At 43.0% G+C, this 21,748-nt stretch overlaps 1 protein-coding gene across 3 annotated transcripts in view; it reads left to right on the top strand.

Annotated features, from left to right (window-relative positions):
* Positions 1-21,748, top strand: part of DTNBP1 (dystrobrevin binding protein 1) — a 118,329-nt gene that overhangs the window by 94,512 nt on the left and 2,069 nt on the right. For 2 of the 3 annotated variants that reach the window (XM_046641241.1, XM_046641244.1), the window contains exons 8-9: positions 12,259-12,414; positions 21,602-21,745. In XM_046641241.1, coding sequence (XP_046497197.1) covers positions 12,259-12,414; positions 21,602-21,745 — 300 coding nt within the window. The remainder of the gene's footprint in view (positions 1-12,258; positions 12,415-21,601; positions 21,746-21,748) is intronic. The other variant, XM_046641243.1, reaches the window with a different exon arrangement.

Here is a 21,748-nt window from a genome sequence, read left to right on the forward strand (position 1 = left end):
GTCTTTTAACAACTTATGCTGTCACTAATGATGACAATGTCTCACCTCACTCTTATTAGGATTGTCTGTATTTGGCTAATATTTAATTGGCCAGAAATGTTACTTCGTTTTTAACATAGGCTGAACATTTTTTTCTTCTCTGAATTGTCTGTTTCTTTTCTATCAAAAGGGTTTTATTGGAGTCTTAATTTTTTCCCAACAGTTTTGTTCCGTTTTTCACTATGGTAAAATAATAGTCCTTTGCCCCTCATGGCAACTTTTTCCTCAGTCTGTCATTTCCCTTTTTATCGTATTTTTTTAAACATCCAAGAGTATTTACTGTTCATGTTACATAAGATCTGTTGACCTTTGGTAGTTTCTTCAATAGTGTGTAGGATCGCTGTGTTGGTAACCTTAAAGATTTAATTCAGTTTAAAAAAATTTTTTTCCATGTATCTTTTTTGGTATTCAATTATTTAATTCATCTGGTATGCCTCAAAATTAATTTTGTAAATGGTCAGCTGGTTTTCACAATACCACTTATTACAAATTTCTTTACTTCCTCATTTGTTTCTGACAGATCCTTTATTATGTTTGTTTAGCATACGGTCGAGTCAAAATCTTTTGGGGATATTCCATTTCAGTGATCTATTCATTTCTTTTTTAATAATGTTTAAATTGTGGTTTTAGGAAATGTTTTAATATCTGGTAGGGCTAGGCTCCCCCAGCCCCGCATTTTTAAAAATATATAATCAAGTTGTGATATCAGAATTACTAGGAAAAATCCATTCGATAGCTTTTCATCCTTTTCCATAGCACCATGATCTTTGAAAACTTGAAATGATTTCATTTTCTCCATCAGATTTTCTCCATCATTTCTTGTGTTAATTTTAAATGGAATTATTAACTTCATTGATGCTTCAAAATGTGTTAGCCTATATTTGGCATGGTAGTGTAAGGGAGGAAACAAAGTTTTCCTTGACCCTCTTAGAGTTCCTGGCTGGGTCTGAAAATTAAACTGACAAAGACATATTAATAGGAGAAAAGTACACAGATTTATTTAATATAAGTTTTACGTGACACATAAGGAAATGAAAACCCAAAGAAAGTTAAACCTGGGTGTATTTATGCTGGGTTTGATGAAGAGTGGACGGTCTTGGAAAGATCTGACAGGACAAAGGGTACTTGGCAAGTGTAGTGAACTGGGGGCGCTGAGCAAGGCCTGTGTGCGCAGATCCTTCTCGTCTTTGGGATGAGGATGCTCCCTTCCTCCAGGGGTGGGGAAGGCCCCTCTCACGTGAGGGTCTAATGCCTGCTTCCGGGGGAGAGGCAGGAGGAAGGTCAGAGCGAACTTCCTGCTTCTGCCGTTTTCTCAAACTCCTTCAGCTTGAAATATTCAGTATGCCAAGGTGCCAGATTTTGGGGTAGCATATCCTGAACCCCACCATTAGTCACCTGTTTTTACATCTCTTCTGCATCTGTTGGCATACCTTCTCTCATATCTTACTCTTGGTTTGTGTACTTTTCCTTCGCTTTTCTTAATTTTTATTTGGCAGAATTTTATCTGTTAGTTTTAAATACAAACATAATTTTATATTGTTCACATGAACCTTTCAATGGAGATGATTGGAACACCTCTCCGTGTTGTCTCTGGAAATGGAGAGGATGAGGACCCACCCTTGGTTAGATCTGGGTTCAGGACAAAGAACAGATCTGGTCACAACGTTTTGTATGAATCCACAAGCCATTGAGCCCAGGGCTGGTAAGCGATTCTGCAGAATGGAGGGAATCTTGCCCTGAAGGCGCTTGTCTCTCATCGTTAAAGATGACTGTAGATCGCGCTTGTTTACAATTATACATTTTGGTTGCTGCTGGAGATTTTCCTTTTTAGATGATTTCATAGATATTTTAAAGATGAGTTAAAGAGAGGACGTTTCTGTCATTTCCACGAATTGTGCCAGCTTCCCCATTTTATATTCATTCTTTTCCAATGTATAAATATTTGTACAAAGTGAAAATGTGAATGAAGTGGATGCACAGATAGCATTCCCCTGGCGCAGCGGTTCTCAGAGCCTGGTCCCGGGACCAGCAGCATCAGCATCCCCTGGGACTTAGTCAGAAATGCAAGCTCTCTGGCCCCACCAATGACTGAATCAGGAACCCTGGGCATGGAGCCTGGCAGTCTGTGTTCACCAGCCCTCGAGGTGATTTTGATGCCATTAAAGGGTATGAAGCACTGGCCTGCTGTCTCCATAACCCTTTGAATGGACTCTTTCCTACTTCATTGTCACACTTAGACCTCGGCACCGCTTTATACTTCTTTTTCTAGAGTCTTCTATGTACTAACAAGGAAACACATTTGGGGTTTGAAAGGATTCCTGTAGCGGTCTAAACCTCCCCCATATCCCCCCCCACAAAAATTATTATTAAGTAGATCAATACTCTGAGTAAAATTCAGGAAAATGTCGGATGTAACTTAAAAATTCTAGGAAATTAGGCTCTTGTCTAAATATCCACAACAGAGCTTCTAGCCTGGAGTATTTTTAGTCTTACAAGAAAAAATTGGAAACCATCCAAAGAAGAGGATAACATGATACACGCTTGATTTTTTACAGCATTTTTATGTATTGTTCGGTGAAAAGTACCTTTGGTCGACATGTCACAGAATAGTACTTTCACGTGGACTTGAAACACTTCTTTAGCCTGTGGCTCATCTGCCTGTTTAGTTGTTTGCAGACCCTGCAGGAAGGACAGCACATCTGGGTGCTACTTGGACTCGTTTCAGGCTGTCAGGCTCTACTGTAAGCCTCCCAACCTGGAGCCCCTGAAGGCGGAACAGGTTAATAACTCGTGAAGCCTCTGGCAACGGATTGAGTGCACCTCACTTAGCCAGTAATCTTAAGCTTTTTGGTTCTAATCATTCTTTAAGCAATAAAATGACCAGGAAAATGAATGCAAGAATACCTTCAGGTTCTTGTTAATAGTTGAATCTAATTTTCCTGAAATGTCACTAATTCAAAAGGTCCTAAATGCCTTACTGCTAATCTGACTTTCATAGCATTTTACCAAAAAATAGACAGGATTTGGGGTGACCTTTTCCTGCCCCAATCAAAAGTAAGTAAAAATAGAACCATAGTATTTAAGAACTGGAAGTGACCTTCTTATGGATGTCATCCAGCCCCTCCCTTTGACTGATGGGGAATCCAAGGCCTGGGGGGTGGGGGTGTGAGGTGTTCTAGGCTGCCTCCCCCCCCATAGAAGGTACGGTGCCGTGGAGCATCTCTAGCTTGCTGTTTTCGGCAGTCCTTGTCCACGTGGTGTTTCTGCAGTGACTGTTTTGCCAGTACTCTGGATAGTGGTCATTTCCTCCAGAGCAACTGATAGGAATTTTAAACGTGTTCCAGAAGTTTAGAGACTAGAATAGTGTTTGTTTCCTATGACATGGATTTAGGAAGCAGCTGTTCCCGGAGCTGCTCCGAAGGACTGAACTTTGTGACTCCTTAGGAGTTGCCATGACTTCTTTGTTGTCTAAAAGAGTTGTTTATTCCGACTGTCTGCAAAACCTGCCAGTATTCTAAACTACTATATTTTAGGTAAGGAGTATCCTTTCTTGGTTGCGTGTAAAAGAATTAAGTACCATTTGGTTCTTGATAAATGTGTGTAAGGGGTGTATGTAAGCGTACATGTGCGTGTTGGAGGGAGGGTGAAAACAAGTTCGGTAAAAAGTCTTTTAACTTTCTTTCAAAAAATAACTTTAGCATGCACAGGAGAATATTTTTCCAAATACCAATTCTGGGGAATAAGGGCTCTATAATACTTTGGAATACTCATAGAAATAATGTATGGTATAAAATAATTATAAATCTGGTTTGGAAACTGTTGATGTAGGCTAGACAGCAAACTTTAAAAAACTATAGAAACATAGGGTACAGAAGTTGATATTTTTTAAATGTATCTATAAAAAACCCAATTTTAGGAAAATGTAATTAAAGGTCTCTTTTTGGTCTGATCTGAGACAATTTGTGTTCATTTTTTAAGGTGGGGGCAGGAGGTAGGGAGACTTTAGAAATGGTTGAGTGTGCCTTATTTTGAAAACTAAGGTAGAAATAAAAGGTAACTATTAAATGGTAAATAGGTGGGTTTTAAAACTGGAAGGAAATTTTGTGTATTTTGTCATCATCTGACAAGTCCTCAGTTCATGAACAGAATTTTTCTAAAATTAAACATATTTTACTAAGTCCGAATGTAAAGAAAAATAAAGTAGGGGGAAAAAGTCTCAAAGAACTAAAAATACCTTTGGAGAACTAGAAATCATTGAAAATATTTAAGAGGAAGTTGAGACTTGTTTCTGACAGTCACATACTCTGGGGTGGAGGAGGAGGAAACGGGTCTCACCAGATGCCGGCGAGAACGTGGCGGGAGCCGACCACCTCCCCACCCATGACGGGGATAGAAAATGGAATAGTCACTCCAGAAAAGAGTTTGGCAGTTCCTTTCAAAACGAAAACATGTACTTACCATCTGACCCAGCGATTGCATTCTTGGCTATCTATCTCAGAGAAATGGCTTATTTTCATCGAGGAACTGGTACACAAATGTTCATAGCAGCTCTATTTAAAGTAGCCAAAAGTTGGAAACAACCCAGATGTCCTTCGGTGAGTGAATGGTTAAACAGACTGGTACATCTATAACGTGAAATTGTACTCAGCAATAAAAAGGAACGAAGTAGCCCATTTGCCATGTGAAGATGCAGTGAAAAGACTGCCATTTATGAACAAGGAAGTGAACTCTCACCAGATACTGAATCTCATGGTTTCTCCATAGGAAGACAAGGAAGAGATATTAGTCACAACAAATGTTTTCCAGTATGTTTTCTGTGAATAATATAGAATTGCTATCCAGCAAACGTGACTACCTACAACTTACCAGGTTAACTTCCTTATACTCTAGACCGTCAAGGAAGTTTGTCTCCTGAAAACACCTCTGCATGTCTCGGAAGCACAAATAAGGAGGATTTGCCCTGACCTAACATCTCTGCCCATCTTCCTCTGTTTTTTTGTACGTGGGACACCTTCACGGCATGGTTGGTGACATAGAGAAAAAATTTCTTGATGACAATTGAGCAAGATGTGGGGACTGCTATTTTCCATACCATTCAGTAGAGTCATTCAGTAGATTTCTTTCTTTCTCCAAACTTTGCAAAAATACTGATTAATTTACCAGTTAAATCACTTTCCCCCCTAACTTTAAGAAAGTTTGTAATGAATTTCTGTAATAAAAGTGTTTTATATCTAAAAAAAAAAAAAAGGAACGAAGTATCAATACATGCAACAGCTTGTAGGAACCTCGAGGACATTATGCCAAGTGAAAAAAAGCTCATCTCAAAAGGATATATATACTGCATTTATGTAACATTTGTGAAATAACATCATTATAGAATTGGAGAACAGATTAGTGGTTGGGGGAGGAGGAAGGGAGAGAGTGGTCACAAGAGGGAGCCTTGTGGTAACAGGAAAGTTGAATATCTTGATTGTGGTTATTACACAAGACTGTACATGTGATAAGACTCCGTGGAGCTCCCCCCACACACGCTCACACAAGCGCGCGTAGGACTGTGGCATCTGAGTCAGCTCTGTGGAGGGTACCAATGTCAGTTTTTTTGCACTGGATGGATGGTGTGGATGGATGTACCATAATTGTCTAAGATGTTATTACCATTGGGGGATGGTGCACGGGACTGCCCTGTACATGTCTTGACAGCATCCTGTGAACCTATAACTATTTCAAAGGAAAAAGTTAAAAAACAACAATGCAGCTCTTCCAGTGGTACAAAAAAAAGGAATATCGAATATTGCAATTTCATATAGTTCAAGGAAAGAAAAAACCTGATGAGTGTACACCAAAATGCTAGTTGTGGTCATCTATTAATGGTGATTACAGAGGGATTTTTGTCTTATTATTTGTGCTTTTTTAAGATTAAAAATTGTTTATGCATTGATGCATTGTTTATGCATCAAAAAAAGCCTAATAAATAAATGCAAATAATCAGAAGCATAAAAAATAGTGGGTCCCAATTTTTAAATTGTCACACTGACATAATTTAGTGTAGTCTTTAGTGATCATGTAGTTTGACAGCCTGTTGGCAGTTAAATTTTTATCAGAAACAGTTTGGAAAGATATTTGTTTACTAGTTGTATTTAGAAATTTACAGTGATTTCATTTTTCTCCCTTAATCGTATATTTTAGTATCACAAAATTCATATTCTCTAATAATGTAAAAACATCTGAATTGTAAATATTTAAATTATAGATTTTAAATTTATTCTTGGTCTTGTCTTGAATGAAAAATGCTCTTTTTTCTTTTTTGAGGAAGATTGGCCCTGAGCTAACATCTGTGCCAATTTTACTCTATTTTTTTGTATGTGGGACGCCACCACAGCATGGCTTGATGAGCAATGTGTAGGTCTGTGCTCAGGATCCGAACCCGCAAACCCCAGGCTGCCAAAGTGGAGCATGAAAATTTAACCACTCTGCCACCTGGCTGGCCCACCAATCTTTAATATTATGTAGAGATTACCAGAATCTCTTTTTTAACTCTTTTTCTTAACTCTTATTTAATTAAATGTTATTGTTTCTCTTTTAACATTTTTGGATTAAAAAGATTCTTATTAACTCTTTTAACAGAGAGGTTTATCCTGGTTTTCCTCACGTCAGCCATTTCCTTCCTCCCAGCAGCTTTGGGGGGCCATTTCAGTCATTAACACCTCACTATCTTTTATTACTTATCAGCTCTGTTAAAAGGCTTAGTTGTGAAATAGGTTGAAAGTGTTCCTGAAATGAACTTGATGGATTTTTTTTTATATTTCATATATCTTCTGCTATCCTTATGCCCCATTAAAACATATAATTGAGAATTGATTATACCATCTTCACTGGTAATAGGATTTTTTGTTGTGTTGAATAATTATCCGTTTGAAATTGATAGTGGTGGCTACAGTGGAAGTTGCAGTCAGATGGAGCTTGAGCAGTGATCTGCAGTTGAGATGAAAGGAGACACAGACCTGGGTTGATAATGGAATTAAGTGATTACTCCTGACTCCTGGTAGAAACTAACTACTGCATCTTTTTCATGTTTTTTTCTTTATAATCTCAAGGCTATTTGTTGAAGTTCTTTAAATCTTTGTATTGGTCTGGCTTTCCCCAGTACAATAAATGGCATCTTAAATGTGAACAAGGTATCATTTTTCCTTGTAGAAAATATTCTATGATTTATATTTTTCCATAGTCACTCTAAAATTCAGGTGCTGTAAACCTCTAGATTTGAAATATTCCCTCAGTGTCCTTCCATCATTTCACTGCTCCCGAATGTAGTTGTTTCTTGGCGAAAGCTGGACTGATGATTCCGGGACAAACAGCATGATTAGAGCATCCTCGCTCAGGCGCGTAGCTGAGGGTGAGTTGTCTTAGCTGCTGAACGGGACGGTTATTTTTCATGTCACTGAGTGCTTTTTCATCATCGTCCTGAGTGGGCGCTGGGGCAGTGTAAGTGTCCTCAGTTCCCAGCGATTCCAGCTTAGTGGTCAGCCCCGAGACGTACAGGGCGCTCTGAAATAAAGTGGAGTTGGGAATATTTCAAATAACTAGTGTGGAGCATGTTTTAAAACTTAAACAGTGATTTTTCTCTAAGTCATTTTAAGTTCTCTAATCCAACCCTCCCTTTTGTGAGAGTTGAGACATGATTAAATTTCATCCCAATATAGAAAACCTAAGATGAAAAACTGCAGGCCTTACAATTCAGAAACATGAGAGAATTGAACTTTTGAAGCAGCAGTCTTGAGCAGAATGAGTTTCCAAGTTACATAAATCTCTATAGAAAATATTAATTCAGTTAAAACAAGATATGCTTTAATGAAAACACCTTTGATGATTTCTACATTGATCTTTGTTTTTGAGCTGCTTATTCTGGAATTATTTTTTTTTAAGATTAATTGAACTTCGTTTGAAGTGTTTGAAGCATACTTAAGCTATTTTAGGGTTGACTTTCCTAATGCACTTGGCAGTCGTGAAGCATTTGAACAGAGAGGTTGACAGCTGAAGTGAAACAAATGAAAAGACATCCTCTTCAGTTCCATTTTTTTCCCCTCTCACAAGTACACTCTAAATTCCTTACCGATTTATTAAGGGCACCAAAAGGGCACTAATTCTTGAGTGTCTGAGTGGAGCTGAGAGAGTTAGGGTGATCCTCAGTGCTGTACTCATCCTGGTTCACCGTAGGATTTCATATTATTTCCTTTGCAAGAGTCTGTTTTAAATAATGCTGGTATTAATATTAGCTGTCAGCCATGGTCAGTGCTCTGTGCCTGGTCATTCTCCTATGTTACCTCATTTAAGCCGGCCAACACCCTTAGGAATTCGGTATTTTTACCTCTTGTACAGTGGAGGAGGTTGAGACTCAGAGAGGTTAAGTTAGTTCTAGCTAGCAATAGATGTGCCAGCCTGGGTTTCTCAGGAGCAGAACCTGAGATGAGGATTTTGCGGCAGGTAGTTTGGGAGGTGATCCCGGGAAGTGAGAGTGAGGGAACAGAGAGAGTGAGAGAGGGAAGGAGAAAGAGTCAATAAAGCGATGCATTCTTGAAGTTGCTGCCATAGCCAAGGGGCTGCGGTTGCCCCAGGATCTCTGAGAAGTGTTGAGGGTGCCTCCTCAAATTGTCCATTCAAAGGGTGGGAGACTGGGGCATTGATCCTTCTGTCACCCATTGGTTCAGAACTGCCTCAATTCCCCAGAATGACTGGGCTCTGCTGCTTGTAGGTTCTCTGGGATTCAGAGAATACTCTGACCAGAAAAACATAGAAATGCACGGGCATGGCCTCGAGGTGGGACCTTGTAGGCACATGAATGAGCTCACCCGGAGCTGCCTTCCAGAGCTGCAGTTCACATCAGAGGGAGGCTAAAGGCATGTGATAGGAGGTGCCAAAAGGGATAGGACCCGAGTCCAGACTCATTCCAAAACCTGTGCTCTTTCCAGACTATCTCCCTGTAAACCAAGATATGAGGTGGGGGTGTCAGTTAGGGCGACATGGAAATATGGCGAATGCACATAGTGATTATAATAGTGTGAGTAGAATGCACATCATGATGTTATACATGGAATTACATGTAGTCAGGGAGATTTACTTTCCTGTTTGTGTTGCTTTGGTTAATGTTAGTTTGTACTCCCTGCATATATGTAGAGTTGGATACAGGAAGAATACCCAGAATGTCCTAAGTACTGGGGAGTATAACTGATCTGGGATTAAAAATAAACTCCATGATCGAGTCTTTAAGATATACGCAGACAGAATTACATTGTACTCAGGAGCTGTGAAATGTGGTGTTGGGTGTTTGTGGGGGTAGGAGAATGACAAGGACGACCTTGGAGACCATTGTTTATTGTAAGTTCTGCTATGGTTTTTTTTTGGTTAAAAATCACTTCATAACACCCCAAAGATTTTTTATTGCAATATAATTGACATAAAACATTGTGTAAGCTTCAGATGTACAACACATTGATCTGATACATTTCTATATTGCAGTGTGATCACCACTTAGAGTTAGCTAACACCTCCACCATGTCACATAAGTAATTCTTTTTTGTGGTGAGAACATTTAAGATCTAGTCTCTTAGAAGCTTTGAAGTATGTAACGCGATATTGGTTGGCTGTCATCACAATGCTGTGCATGAGATCTCAAGAACTACTATCTTCTAATGGCAGGTTTGTTCCCTTTGACCAACATGTCCCCATTTCCCCCTCCCAGCTGCTGGTAACCACCACTCTACTCTCTGTTTCTGTGAGTTCGGCTTTTTTAGTTTCCACATTCAAGTGATAATCATATAGTATTTGTCTTTCTCTGACACATCTCATTTAAATGTAATGCCCTCAGGTTCCATCCATGATGTCTCAAATGGCAGGATTTCCTTCTTTCTTGTGGTTGAATAATATTACATTGTATCCATATTCCACGTCATCTTTATCCATTCATCTGTTGACACACTTAGGTTGTTTCCATGTCTTGGCTATTGTGAATGATGCTGCAATAAACGTGGGAGTGCAGATAGCTCTTCAAGATGTTGTTTCAGGGGCTGCCCCGTGGCCAAGTGGTTAAGTTCTTGGGCTCCGCTTCGGCGGCCCAGGGTTTCGCCGGTTTGGGTCCTGGACATGGACGTGGCACCACTTGTCAAGCCATGGTGGTGTCCCACATGCCACAACTAAAAAAATATACAACTATGTACTGGGGGAATTTGGGGGAGAAAAGGCAGAGGAAAAAAAAGAAGATTGGCAACAGTTGTTAGCTCAGGTGCCAATCTTTAAAAAAAAAAAAAATGCTGTTTCATTTCTTTTGGATATGTACCCCAGAAGTAGGATTGCTGGATCATATGGAATTCCTGTCTTCAGGTTTTTCAGGAACCCCCGTACTGTTTTCCATAGTGGCTGCACCAATTTACATTCCCACCAACAGTGCACAAGGGTTCCGTTTTCTCCACATCCTCACCAACACTTATTTTCTCGTCTTTTTTATGATAGCCATTTTAACACTTGTGAGGCGCTATCTCGTGGTTTTGATTTGTGATGATTAGTGATGTTGAGCATCTTTCAGGTACCTGTTGGCCATCTGTGTGTCTTCTTTGGAAAAATGTCTATTTGTATCCTCTGCGCATTTCTTAACTGGGACGTTTGCTTTTTGTTATTGGGTTGTATGAATTCTCACACTCCAAAGATGCTGGCACTCCCCAGAGATGAACCAGAAGGAACGGTGCCTTGGGTGAAAGTATTTTTCAGTGTTTTGGGCCCTAAGGCTATCTCAGGACAGTAAGGTAGCTGAAACTGTCCGTTCTACTGCCTAACTCACCCTTGCATAGTGTCTGCCACTGGGTAGGTGTTGCGAAATATTTACGGGAAAGAACTCAAGTGGTCATTTTTCAGTTCTCCAGCCAATCGGATTTGGGCAGGGGCAGGAATTCATACAGACGGCTCATTTGGAGTATTCCCATATGGCTGCACAGCAGATCACCACAAACTCTGTGCTCACAGTGACACAGATTAGCTCACAGTCTGCAGGTCAGAAGTCAAGGCCCAATGTGACTGGGTTCTCTGCTCAGGGTCTCACAGGCTAAAATCAGGGTGTCGGCCAGGCTGCATTCCTTTCTGGAGACTCGAGAAGAATCCACTTCTAAGCTCCTTCAGGGCATTGGCAAGATACCAGCGCCTTGCAGGGGTGGGACTGAGGCCTCTGTTTTCTGGCTGGCTGTCAGCCTGGGACTGCTCTCAGCATTCCTTGCTATATGGTCCCCTCCATCTTGAAAGCCAGCAAGGGAGAATGTTCCTTGTGTCAAATCCCTCTCACACTTAGATCTCTTTCTCTAGGAAAAGCCCAGGCCCGTTTAAGAAGCTGGTAAGTCAGGCTCAGCCGGATAACTCTCTTACTTAAAGGCACATACTGTGCCACATGGCATAACCTAGTTGTGGTTGTGAAGTCGATCATGTAACAGTCCTGGGGAGTATGCAGGGTGTGAACACCAGGGAGCAGAGTTCTTGGGAGCCATCTTAGAATTCTGCATACCACACCCCGTGAGGTACAAAGGCCTTGAGAGTTAAAAGCGAATTTAGAAATAACCCTTGGCCCATGTACCAGGTGAATAATGGTCTATGCCTGACCCTTATTTCATTTTTGTATTCTCTCTGCGTGCCTTGAGGAAAGGTTATACCACTAGAAAGTGATTACGGAGGTGAATTTGGGGTTCTTGTTTGTATGACAAGGCCAAGGCTGTTTATGTTAATAGTTCTTGCCTGGTATTACTAACTTGGCCCTAATTTGAAGGGTCACTGCTCACTTGAATTATAAAGTTGTTTTACATTATTTCATTTAAGTTTCACATCAATTTTGGGTTAATGTTTCTAGGCCAAATTTTCAGATGAGGAAGGTGAGGCTCAGAGGGTTAACTGACTCAGCCGGGCCGCAGGCTATAGACAGCAAAGCCAGGAGCAGACGCTTGTCTCAGACCACCTGGCAACACACCTGCTCTCCAACAAACCTCGAGTCCTTTCTGTGTGCCCAGCTCTGAGCTGGGAACGGGAGAAGTGCGGCCAAGTGGGGAGAGGAGGCTGCTTCTGTCCCAGTCAGAGTGCCAGCCCGAGTGTGATGCTGTCAGCCTTGGAGCGTGGACAGGAGTAGGTATTTATACCCTGTTCCTATCTTAGTCCCTTCCCAAACCCTGACCCCAATTCTTTCTTCTTCCTTAGCTGAACTCGATGCAGAGCACACCCAGAAGGTCCTGGAGATGGAGCACACCCAGCAGCTGAAGCTGAAGGAACGGCAGAAGTTCTTTGAGGAAGCCTTCCAGCAGGACATGGAGCAGTACCTGTCCGCAGGTTACCTGCAGATCGCGGAGAGGCGAGGCAAGTCTGGGGAGGGCCGCCGGCGGAGGGCGTCGCCCTGCGTGTGCGAGAGGGGGTCGTGCTGCGGCTCCCGGGGTGGAGTGGGGAATAAAGTCCTCACAAGTCCCATTCTGTTACTGGACCCCAAAAATCAGAGTGGACGCGTCAGGCCGCTTTGTCTGGCCGTTCTTTTTTGCCTCTTCCTATAGTTTCAGGCTTTTGTTGAAGATACTTAGAAAATGTGGAATATGGGGAAAAAAAGAAGCATTACCTATGATTCTACAGCACAGAGTAATCTCTATTACCATTTTAGGGTGGTTCTTTCCATGCTTTGTGTGAGACAGAGTCTATTTATGTAATTGGTATCAAACTGTACGTATATCTGGCTTTCTAGTTAGCTTTAAAAATTCTTTGAAAGGGTATGTTTCAAAAGCTCCATCTTCCTCATCAGGACGGCTCCTAAGAGACTTAGCCAGTTCCCTCGATGAACATGTAGGTTCTTTACCTCTGTAACTGGTGCTGCAGTGAAGATCTGGATGCATAAATGTCTGTCTGCATCTCTGGTCATCCCAGGAACGAGCTGAGTTGCGGGAAAGTCAGGCGCCCGCTCCTTCACCCACCTCTCCTTCCCACAACCTGGGACCGGGGAGAGCAGTTGGAGTGGGCGGCTGCCGCAGCGTTGGGCAGCTTCCTGGGTCCCTCCGCCAGCGCTGAGAGGGCAGGAGCAGCTGGTTGTGGCGCCCAGTCCGAGGCAGGGGACAGGTGTCCAGGGCGTCCCCGTTTCCCTGCCCTCCTGTCCCCCTCGGCGTCTGCTCACCTCCTGGAGACCCCCCTCCTCCCCAGATCTCCAGACTCAACCTTCCTCCTGGGCCCTGGCCAGGGCTCGGCTTATGTTCTCTACGTGTCCCCCACTGCACCCCCCCAATTCATCCCTGTTACCCTCCCTGAGTTCCTTCCTCATCATCCACTTCTATGTCCTCCCCCGGGAGAGGTGAAAGAAATCAGAGAGGAAGGAAAATAGTGTAGAGAAAGCAGATTAGGGGCAGTAGGTCAGCACCTCAGGACGCCCTGAAGGGGGTGTCGTGTGGATACGGCCGTTCACACTGGCAGTGGATGCGTCGATCCAGGTTTCACTCTGTCTCCACCGAGTCAGCTCTCCCTCTGTCTGTCCCACTCGTCTGGACTCCATCTTCGTGTGGAAAAGTCACACTGCATATTCCCTCAGAGGACGTTGAGTTTCTTTAGTGTCTGGTGCTGGTCATGGGGCAAGCAGTCCCTGTTTGCTCCCGGGGCCTGTGTTCTGTCGCGGGCAGGAGCTGAGAAGGACGCCGGCTTGGTCTGCCCGGGCTGCCGTAACGAAGCGCCGCAGGCTGGTGGCTTAACCCCCAGAAGCTGATTCTCGCAGCTCTGGAGGCTGAGGTCCAGGCGGAGTGAGCTGGCCACTTGGCTCCCCGGCAGAGCCCTCCTTGTCCTCGCAGGGCAGAGACCTCTCACTCTTCCTAAGAGGGCGCTAATCCCAGCAGGGGGCCCCCCTCATGACCTCATCTAACCCTCATCACCTCCCAAAGGCCCCGCCTCCTCGGATTAGGGCTTCGACATAGGAATTTTAGGGGGACACAGACATTCAGTCCATAACAGACACACGCACAGGCAAATCTGACCCACAGATTGAGCGTTACACCGAGAGGACATGGAGGAGGGGGGGCAGTGGCGAGAACAGTGATAGAAACTCTCATTGCTCAACAACTGAACTCTGTCCTCATTCAGTTTAGTCCAGCAGACATTAGGTCTGAGCACCTGCTAAGTGTTCAGCGCACGGCTAGGCCCAGCGGAGGCCGAGAACAGGAAGGTGCCCGGCAAGAAGCCCCGCTGTCACGGGGAGACCCAGAACCACGCTCGGAGAGTGGAGCTGAAGTGCGGGAGGCGCCGCAGGTTCCGGAGGCCCCGTCAGTTGGCGGGAAGCCCGTGAGACGGGGGGGACGAGTCGTGTGTGGCAGGCCCCGTTGTGGCCAGCACAGCACCGCACCGTGCTGGGCAGAGGGGTGCCCAGCAACACGTGCTGGACAGATTTCACCCAAATATTAAGAAAGTGAACTTTTGTGGTTTCAAGCACCTAAAAAACTAATTTTCTTGAAGTTTCAGAAAAGCGTTGGGCTCTTTTTTTCCTAAGGTGACAAAAACGGAGTCAGGAACATGTTGCTAACATGTGTGGCTTTGAAAGCCTCGAAGAAGAAATGGAGGACTTGGCCTCTTAGCTTTCTGCTGCAGCTGCAGCCGCAGAGGCGCTCACAAACAGCACACGGGCATCTCTCCGCAGGGCTGTCCAGAGCCGCCCCTCACACTGCCCAGCCTGGCGCGTCACACCCCCTCTTCCAGAGGGTTCGGTCTCCAAGGATGAACACGGGGGTGTTTAATCTAGAGGAATCAATCAGAATTAAAAAGCTCTACAGTGAACATGATATTTTGGAGTCATTCCACTAAGTCAGAAATAGTCTGAATTTTTCTCACTTTCCAAAGCATCATTTTTTAATTAAGACAAAGGCATGGAAAGTTTTATCCAGAAAGTTATCAGAGTAGAGGATGGAAGGACATCTGTGCCCACTCGGATTGCGGTGAGGCTGGAGAACCACACAGCGGGGACCTGATGTGCTTGAAGAGGGGTGCAGGCAGTGCAGAAGCCCTGGGGCCAGGGGCCCTGGGCCCCACCGCGGCCCGCAGTGCTGAGCGCCATCAGGACACAATTAGGTACTTGGTCAGCTCCTGACCCAGGTTTTGTCTTCCACCTGACGTGACTCCCGTCTTCTCTGAAGCGCGTTTTTTGCTGAGTGCCGGGATGTCTGGACTGCAGTTAGTTACAGACAGATCACCTGTGGACGCCTCCTCTGCGCCGGTGTGTTCCCGCAGCCAGGTCTCCGGTTCCCGTGGGTCTCTCTGACCTGGAAGTCCAGCAATGTCAAATCCTCTGGAGCCAGTGGGTGCCCTGTGCCCGCAGATGCTCTGACTCAGCCCTTGGGCTGCAGGGTGGACCCAGTGCCAGGGAGGAGAAGGAGGTGCTGCCCAGGCTGTGATGAACAAAGTCAGAAAAGAAAGAATCGATGAAAATGCACCTCTACTAAAATTCAGTCTCCCCCAAGATGCAGTCTGGAATGCAAAAGATCTCAAATAGAATTGCCAGCTTATGATCTTAACTTTGTCTGATTATCTCCCCATGAGGGTTTATTCAGAACTTTGACACTTACCGTGATCCATTACTGGTTTTCATTTTAATTAGGAAGTATTTTAAATATCCAGAGAAGAACTGAAAATACTGTAACGTAACCCATGTTTCCAGATTTAACGTGTTAATATTTTACCATATTTCCTTTAGATATTTAAAAAATGTTACGAAATATTCCAGACATACAAAAAGGTATAAGGAATAATAAAATTATCCATGTACTGACCACGCAGCTCAAGAAGGAAATCACCACCAACAGTGCAGGCCCACAGCCACTGCGTCGAGGGGCCCGTCCCACAGGACCTCCGCCGTCTCCTTGAGCGCACATGGGCATTTCCCAAGACAGTGCGTGGCAGGCTGTGCAGATTTTAAACACGTGGTAGAAACGGCGTCACCCTGTGTGTCTTTTCGCAGCTTGCTTTCTCGGGCAGGCATTTCGAGAATCATCCCTACTGAGACGTTTCACTCTAATTTGTTCATTTTCATTCTTAAATGTATTTATTTATTGTGATGATGAGTATTTTAGTTGTTTCAAGTTATTTCTTATTAAAAACACTGCTGTTGTGGACATTCTTAGAACACGTCTCTCCGGGTTAAGAGTTTTGTCAGGGCAGTGGGTCTCAAGCCTGAGCTAGCCTCCCAGCCTCCCTCGGTGCTGTTCATAGCAGTGCTGGGCCCCCAGGCTTCCGATTCCGCAGGTCAGGGCAGGGCCTGAGGATGTGCGTTTCTAATCGGTTCCCGGGGACAGCACTGCTGCTCTGGGGCCCACACTTTGAGAACCACTTCTTTAGGGTATATAAGTGGGACAGTAATTCCTGAGTCATATGACATGCATCCTTTTCATTTTACTAGATTCTGCCAAATTGCTTGCCAAAGTACCTGCACCACTTGACAATCTCCTTAGCTGTATGTGCCTCTTTCAGTTACTCCACACCTTTGTCAACACTTGGTAGTGTTGGATATTTAAATTTTTGCCAATCTCTGGCTGTGAAATGACATCTTATTTTGGCTTTAATTCGTATTTCCTTGATTGTCCATTCTTCTCCTGGTCGTCTTCCTTTACTGAGTCTTATTCCCTTATTGTGGCCTGGCCTTTGCTGATTACAGCTGATGCAGACGCCCCGTCTCAATCAGTGGCTTTTCTGGAGGGGCCTTTGACAAATGTGTTTATTTTTAATGTGGTCGCTTTACCCATCTTATTGTTTATGGTTTGTGCTTTTGTGTTGTTTAGGAAATCCTTCCTTCCAAGTTACGAGGACATTCTACTATGTTTTGTTCTAAAAGTTTTGTTTTCCACTTTATATTTGGCTCTTTAATCCACCCCCAGTTGATTTTTTTGTGCATTGTGAGGTAAGGATCCAATTTTCCTTTTCTTCCATAGCAGTGACTATTTGTCTCAGCCCCAGGATTCTCTCTCCGCAGCTTCACAACGTCTTCTGTCACTTTCAACACATGGCGAGTCTTTCCTAGGCTCTCTTTTCTGCTCCGTTCTTCTGTCGTCCAGCCTTGAGCCAGATCTACACTCGCTTAACTGTAATTCTTCATTAAGCGCTGGTTTTCAACCGACAGCAGTTTTGTCCTCTAGGGGACATTTGGCATTGTCTGGAGACAGTTTTGCTTGTTGTGACTGGGGTAGGGGTGTGCTCCTGGCATCTAGTGGATCTAGTAGAGGCCAGGGATGCTGCTAAACACCCTACAGTATACAAGACAGCCCTACAACAAAGAATTATCTGGCCCAAAGTGTTGTTGAGAAACCGTGTTTTATAGCAAGTCTGGTATGTGGTGGACGATTTCTCCATACCACTACACATAGCAATATATTCTTTTTTCTTCAGAGGGTGCCTTGGCTTTTCTTGGCTCTTTATCCTTCTGTATACATTTTAAAGTCAGATTCTGAAGTTCTATGACAACACCCTGTGCAGCGTTTGATTGGAATTGCGTTGTGTCTGCTGTGAGGGAGAACTGGCAGTTAAGTGTTAGTGGATTTTTCTGTACACGCACATGGGCTCTCTCATCACTTCTCTCCTGCGTGGTGGGTAGAACTCGCCTCTAACACCGTCAAGGACCAGGGATTTCTCTGTGGGAAGAGCTACCTATTCTTTTTCTCTGATGGTTATAGAGGTTTCCTATTTTTTTCTTTTTTTCTTTTTTAGATTGGCACCTGGGCTAACAACTGTTGCCAATCTTTTTTTTTTTTTCCTGCTTTATCTCCCCAAACCCCCGCTGTTCACAGTTGTATATCTTAGTTGCACATCCTTCTAGTTGTGGGATGTGGGATGCTGCCTCAATGTGGCCTGACGAGCGGTGCCATGTCCGTGCCCAGGATCCGAACCCTGGGCCGCCGCAGCGGAGCACGTGAACTTAACCACTCAGCCACGGAGCCGGCCCCTCCTGTTTAATTGTAGCAAGTGTTCCGTGGAATTTGTTCAGCTTGTCTTTAGTTTTCAAATATATTAGCATAACATTGTCCATATTTCTCTTTTCAATCTTTGCAGTATTTGGGGTTGGGTTTGCTTTTGCATTCCACAAATTGTTAATTTGTGCGTTTTCTCTTTCTCAAATCTTACACAAAACATATCCAAATGTTCTCTCAAAGACCTAACTTTTAAGTTTCGTTGTTCCTCTCTATTATATCTTTATTTCATTAAATTCTGGGGTTTTGTTTTTTGGTCTGATTGTAAATTTAAATATTTAGGCTCAATTTTCAGCATTCTTCTCTTAATATAAGGAATTCAAAGCTATGAATTTTTCACTAGCGTACCACATTAACAGAATTCTACAAGTTTTGATAATAGTTTCTGAATATTTAAATTTTTCCATTAGGATTTCTTATTTGACTTGTGAACTGTTTAGAAGTGTGTTTTTAAATAATGCATGAAGGTCCCTTTTGTTACCAATTTCTAATTAAATTTCATTGTGGTTGGAGAATGGGATTTTGGTTTTTTTTATTCAAGACTTACTTTATGGCCTGATTCATAGTTTTTTCCTACATGTTTCATGTGTACTTGAGAGAGAGATTCTAAATGAGAGACATTAAGTTCCATGTGTCAATTTCATCAAGCTTCTTAATTGGATTGTTCAAATATTACCTATTATTACTAAAGTTGAATTGCTTAATTATCATCAAAGAGGTAGATTAAGCCTTCCTTCCCCCCATGATTATGGACTTGTTACATTTTCCTAGTCATTCTTCCATTTTTTCTTTAAAAACATAGCCACAAAATATATAGTCACACAGAAATTTTGAATTACTTTCATGGTGAAATGAACCTTTAAAAACTCCTGAAGTCCTGTTTACCCCAATACTGCTTTTGTTTTCACTTAAAGTCTATTTTGTTTGATATTAATATAGCTGTGTCAGCTTTCTTGAAGTTAATTATTTGTTCACCCACTTTCCATTTTTCCTTACACTGTTAATGTTTGTGTCCTTATGTTTTAGGAGTGTCTCCTATAAACAGAATATAGGTAAATTTTATCACTTTAATTCAGTCTTAAAATCTCTGTTAACTGGTAAATTTGGTTCATTTACATTTACTGTAATTACTAATGTACCTGACTTTGTTACCATCTTATTTGGTGCTTTCTATTTTCCTGAAAGCTTTTCGTATGTTTCTTAGTCCGTTTTTATTCTCTCTTGTTTTAAAAGTTAGACTCCTGCCCTCTTTAAGAGGATGGCATGGACAGAAAAGGGAGCCTCTGCTCCTTTCAAAGCAAGGTCATACAGAAAGGCCCCCAAAGCCACAAAAGAAAACCTGCATGTCAGCCCCCAGCAGCCCAACCCTGGCACAGAAGATGCTGAGAGGAACAAGTTTGACCACTGTGCCCTCAAGTTCCCCCTGACAGTCGGCCTTGAGGACACCCCAGGACAGCACTGCCTTGGTATATCAGGGTCAGTCAGGCTGTGGGGCAGCTCTGTGACATCAGTGTGGCCACAGCCAAGGTCAGCGCCCTGGTCAAACTTGATGCAGACCATGCCGAATTCAGCTGGCTCCTGACTACCTTGCTTTGGATGTTGCCACTTCGAGTGGGATCATCTAAACTATACTAAACCTTCCTCCAGCTAAAAATACAAATTACGTACTTATTACTTCTTATTTTAGTGCTGAATTTTAATGATTTTCTGTGCCAAAAGAGAATCAGATTCTGATCTTCCCCCCAAATAAAACAGAGGTCTTGCACTGCTTCAGCTCTAGCACACCAGCCTCTCGTGTGTGTCCCTGTTGCTCAGTGCTTTAATTCTGCCAGACTGAATTCCCCAAATTTGATACTGTCATGACTGGTTTATTCAGAGTTTTATATTTATTCACAAATTTAGAGGTTTCTTCACTTAACATGCTTTCTTGCATCTTAGCCCTTCCTTCTGGGATTCATCACCATCTTCCTTCTTTGTAGTACCGTTAGTGAGAGTAGGTGCATGGTGAAGTGGGTTTTGCCTTGACAGTGCTGGTATCTTATACTTGATCTTAAATGCTATTTAATGCTATATAATTTTAGAGATGACATTTATCTCACCTCTTTGAACTTCCTATTCCACTGTCTTCTGGCTTTTATTGTTGTTGAGAAGCTGTCAGTCTAATTATTTCCTTGTCTCTCCTAATCTGCCCTTTCTCTTTGTTGTTCATCAGTGTCACTGCAGTTGCTGTCACAAGTTCTTTTATCTATCTTGCCTGGAATATATTTTGCTTCCTAAATCTGGGAAGTCAGGTCTTTCAGTAAATCTGGAAAATAATCAGCCTCTTTGAATACTGCTGCTCCCCACACTGTCTCCATTCTCATTTTGGAACTGTGAACATCTTAACCTTTTGCATTTTCCGTCTCTCTTAAGCTCTTTCATACTTCCCATCCTTCTATTTCTTTGCTGTGGAAAATTGATTCAGTCTGTCTTCTGGTTTACTAATTTTCTATTTGGTTGTCACTAATCTTTAGTTTAACTCATGCTTGGAGTTTTAAATTTTAGTGAATAAATTTTTCCTACCTGGAAGTTATTTGGCTCTTTTTCAAATGCCTGCTTTTATTTTTGACACCTTCCGTGTTCGTTTTTTTATTCCATCTTGAATTTTATTAAAATGTTTAGTCATTTAAGATTCTTCGGAAAGGATGCTAATACTGAGATTGTTTCTGCTGACCATCACTCATAGTGACGTATTTCCATGTGCACACTGTAAATTCTGGACTGGATTGGATTTTGTGTCGACTTTATATTCCTGTGAGACCCAGGGTTAAGGGTGTGTCTGCATCCAGAAATGCTTTGTATTTGCTTCTGCCACGCACCATCATAGCTGGGGTGACTTAACTGGCTTGTAGTTTTCTGGACCACAGCGACGGTTTACATAGGAACTCCAGATCCAGGAGGCATCCCTCACCAGGGCCCACGCCGAGACAGACTCCTAGGAATCTTGTGCCTCCTCTTCCTGGTGGGATGATTTTTGTTCCATAGTCTGTGCTTTCACTGCAAGGAGCTCTCGGTTCCAACTCACCATTTACAGATGTCCAAACTTTGCTGTGAAGATTGAAGACTAATGTCACAGGGGCAGTGAAAACTTCAGTTGGCATATAATAGTTTGGGGGCAACTGCAGGTGAGGCCAGAGGTGCATCTGGCAGGGAGCTTGCTAACCTCGTGCTGCTGCAGGCATGTCTGCCTCTTGGAGACGGCACCCCACTCCCAGCAGCCAAGGTTTGCTTAATGCAGAGATGGGTTTGTCCTCAGCACCTGCCAGGACAGGGCTGAAGGGGAACAGGAAAACTTCTGTGGATGGGGTAAAAGGTCATAGTCACCAGGGTTCATCTAGGAGGGATATAAAGTACCAAAGTGGCTCGTGCCAAGTAATAACACAGTGCTTCAAATTCTATTTTAAGAAGTTGGGAGAGGCAGGAGAGATTTTATACCTAGAAAACACAATGCAGCTCGCCTAGCGCAACTGAAATTCACCTTGTTAAAGTATTGGTAAAGATAAAACCTATAATTTCTTCCTATGCTCGTCTATTTGCAGAGCCCATGGGCAGCATGTCATCCATGGAAGTGAATATTGACCTGCTGGAGCAGATGGATCTGATGGATGTGTCTGACCAGGAGGCCCTGGATGTCTTTTTGAATTCAGGTGGAGAAGATAACACTGTGCTGTCCCCTGTCTTAGGTA

Source organism: Equus quagga, chromosome 15 (genome assembly GCF_021613505.1).
Source record: "Equus quagga isolate Etosha38 chromosome 15, UCLA_HA_Equagga_1.0, whole genome shotgun sequence".
NCBI classification, from domain to species: domain Eukaryota; kingdom Metazoa; phylum Chordata; class Mammalia; order Perissodactyla; family Equidae; genus Equus; species Equus quagga.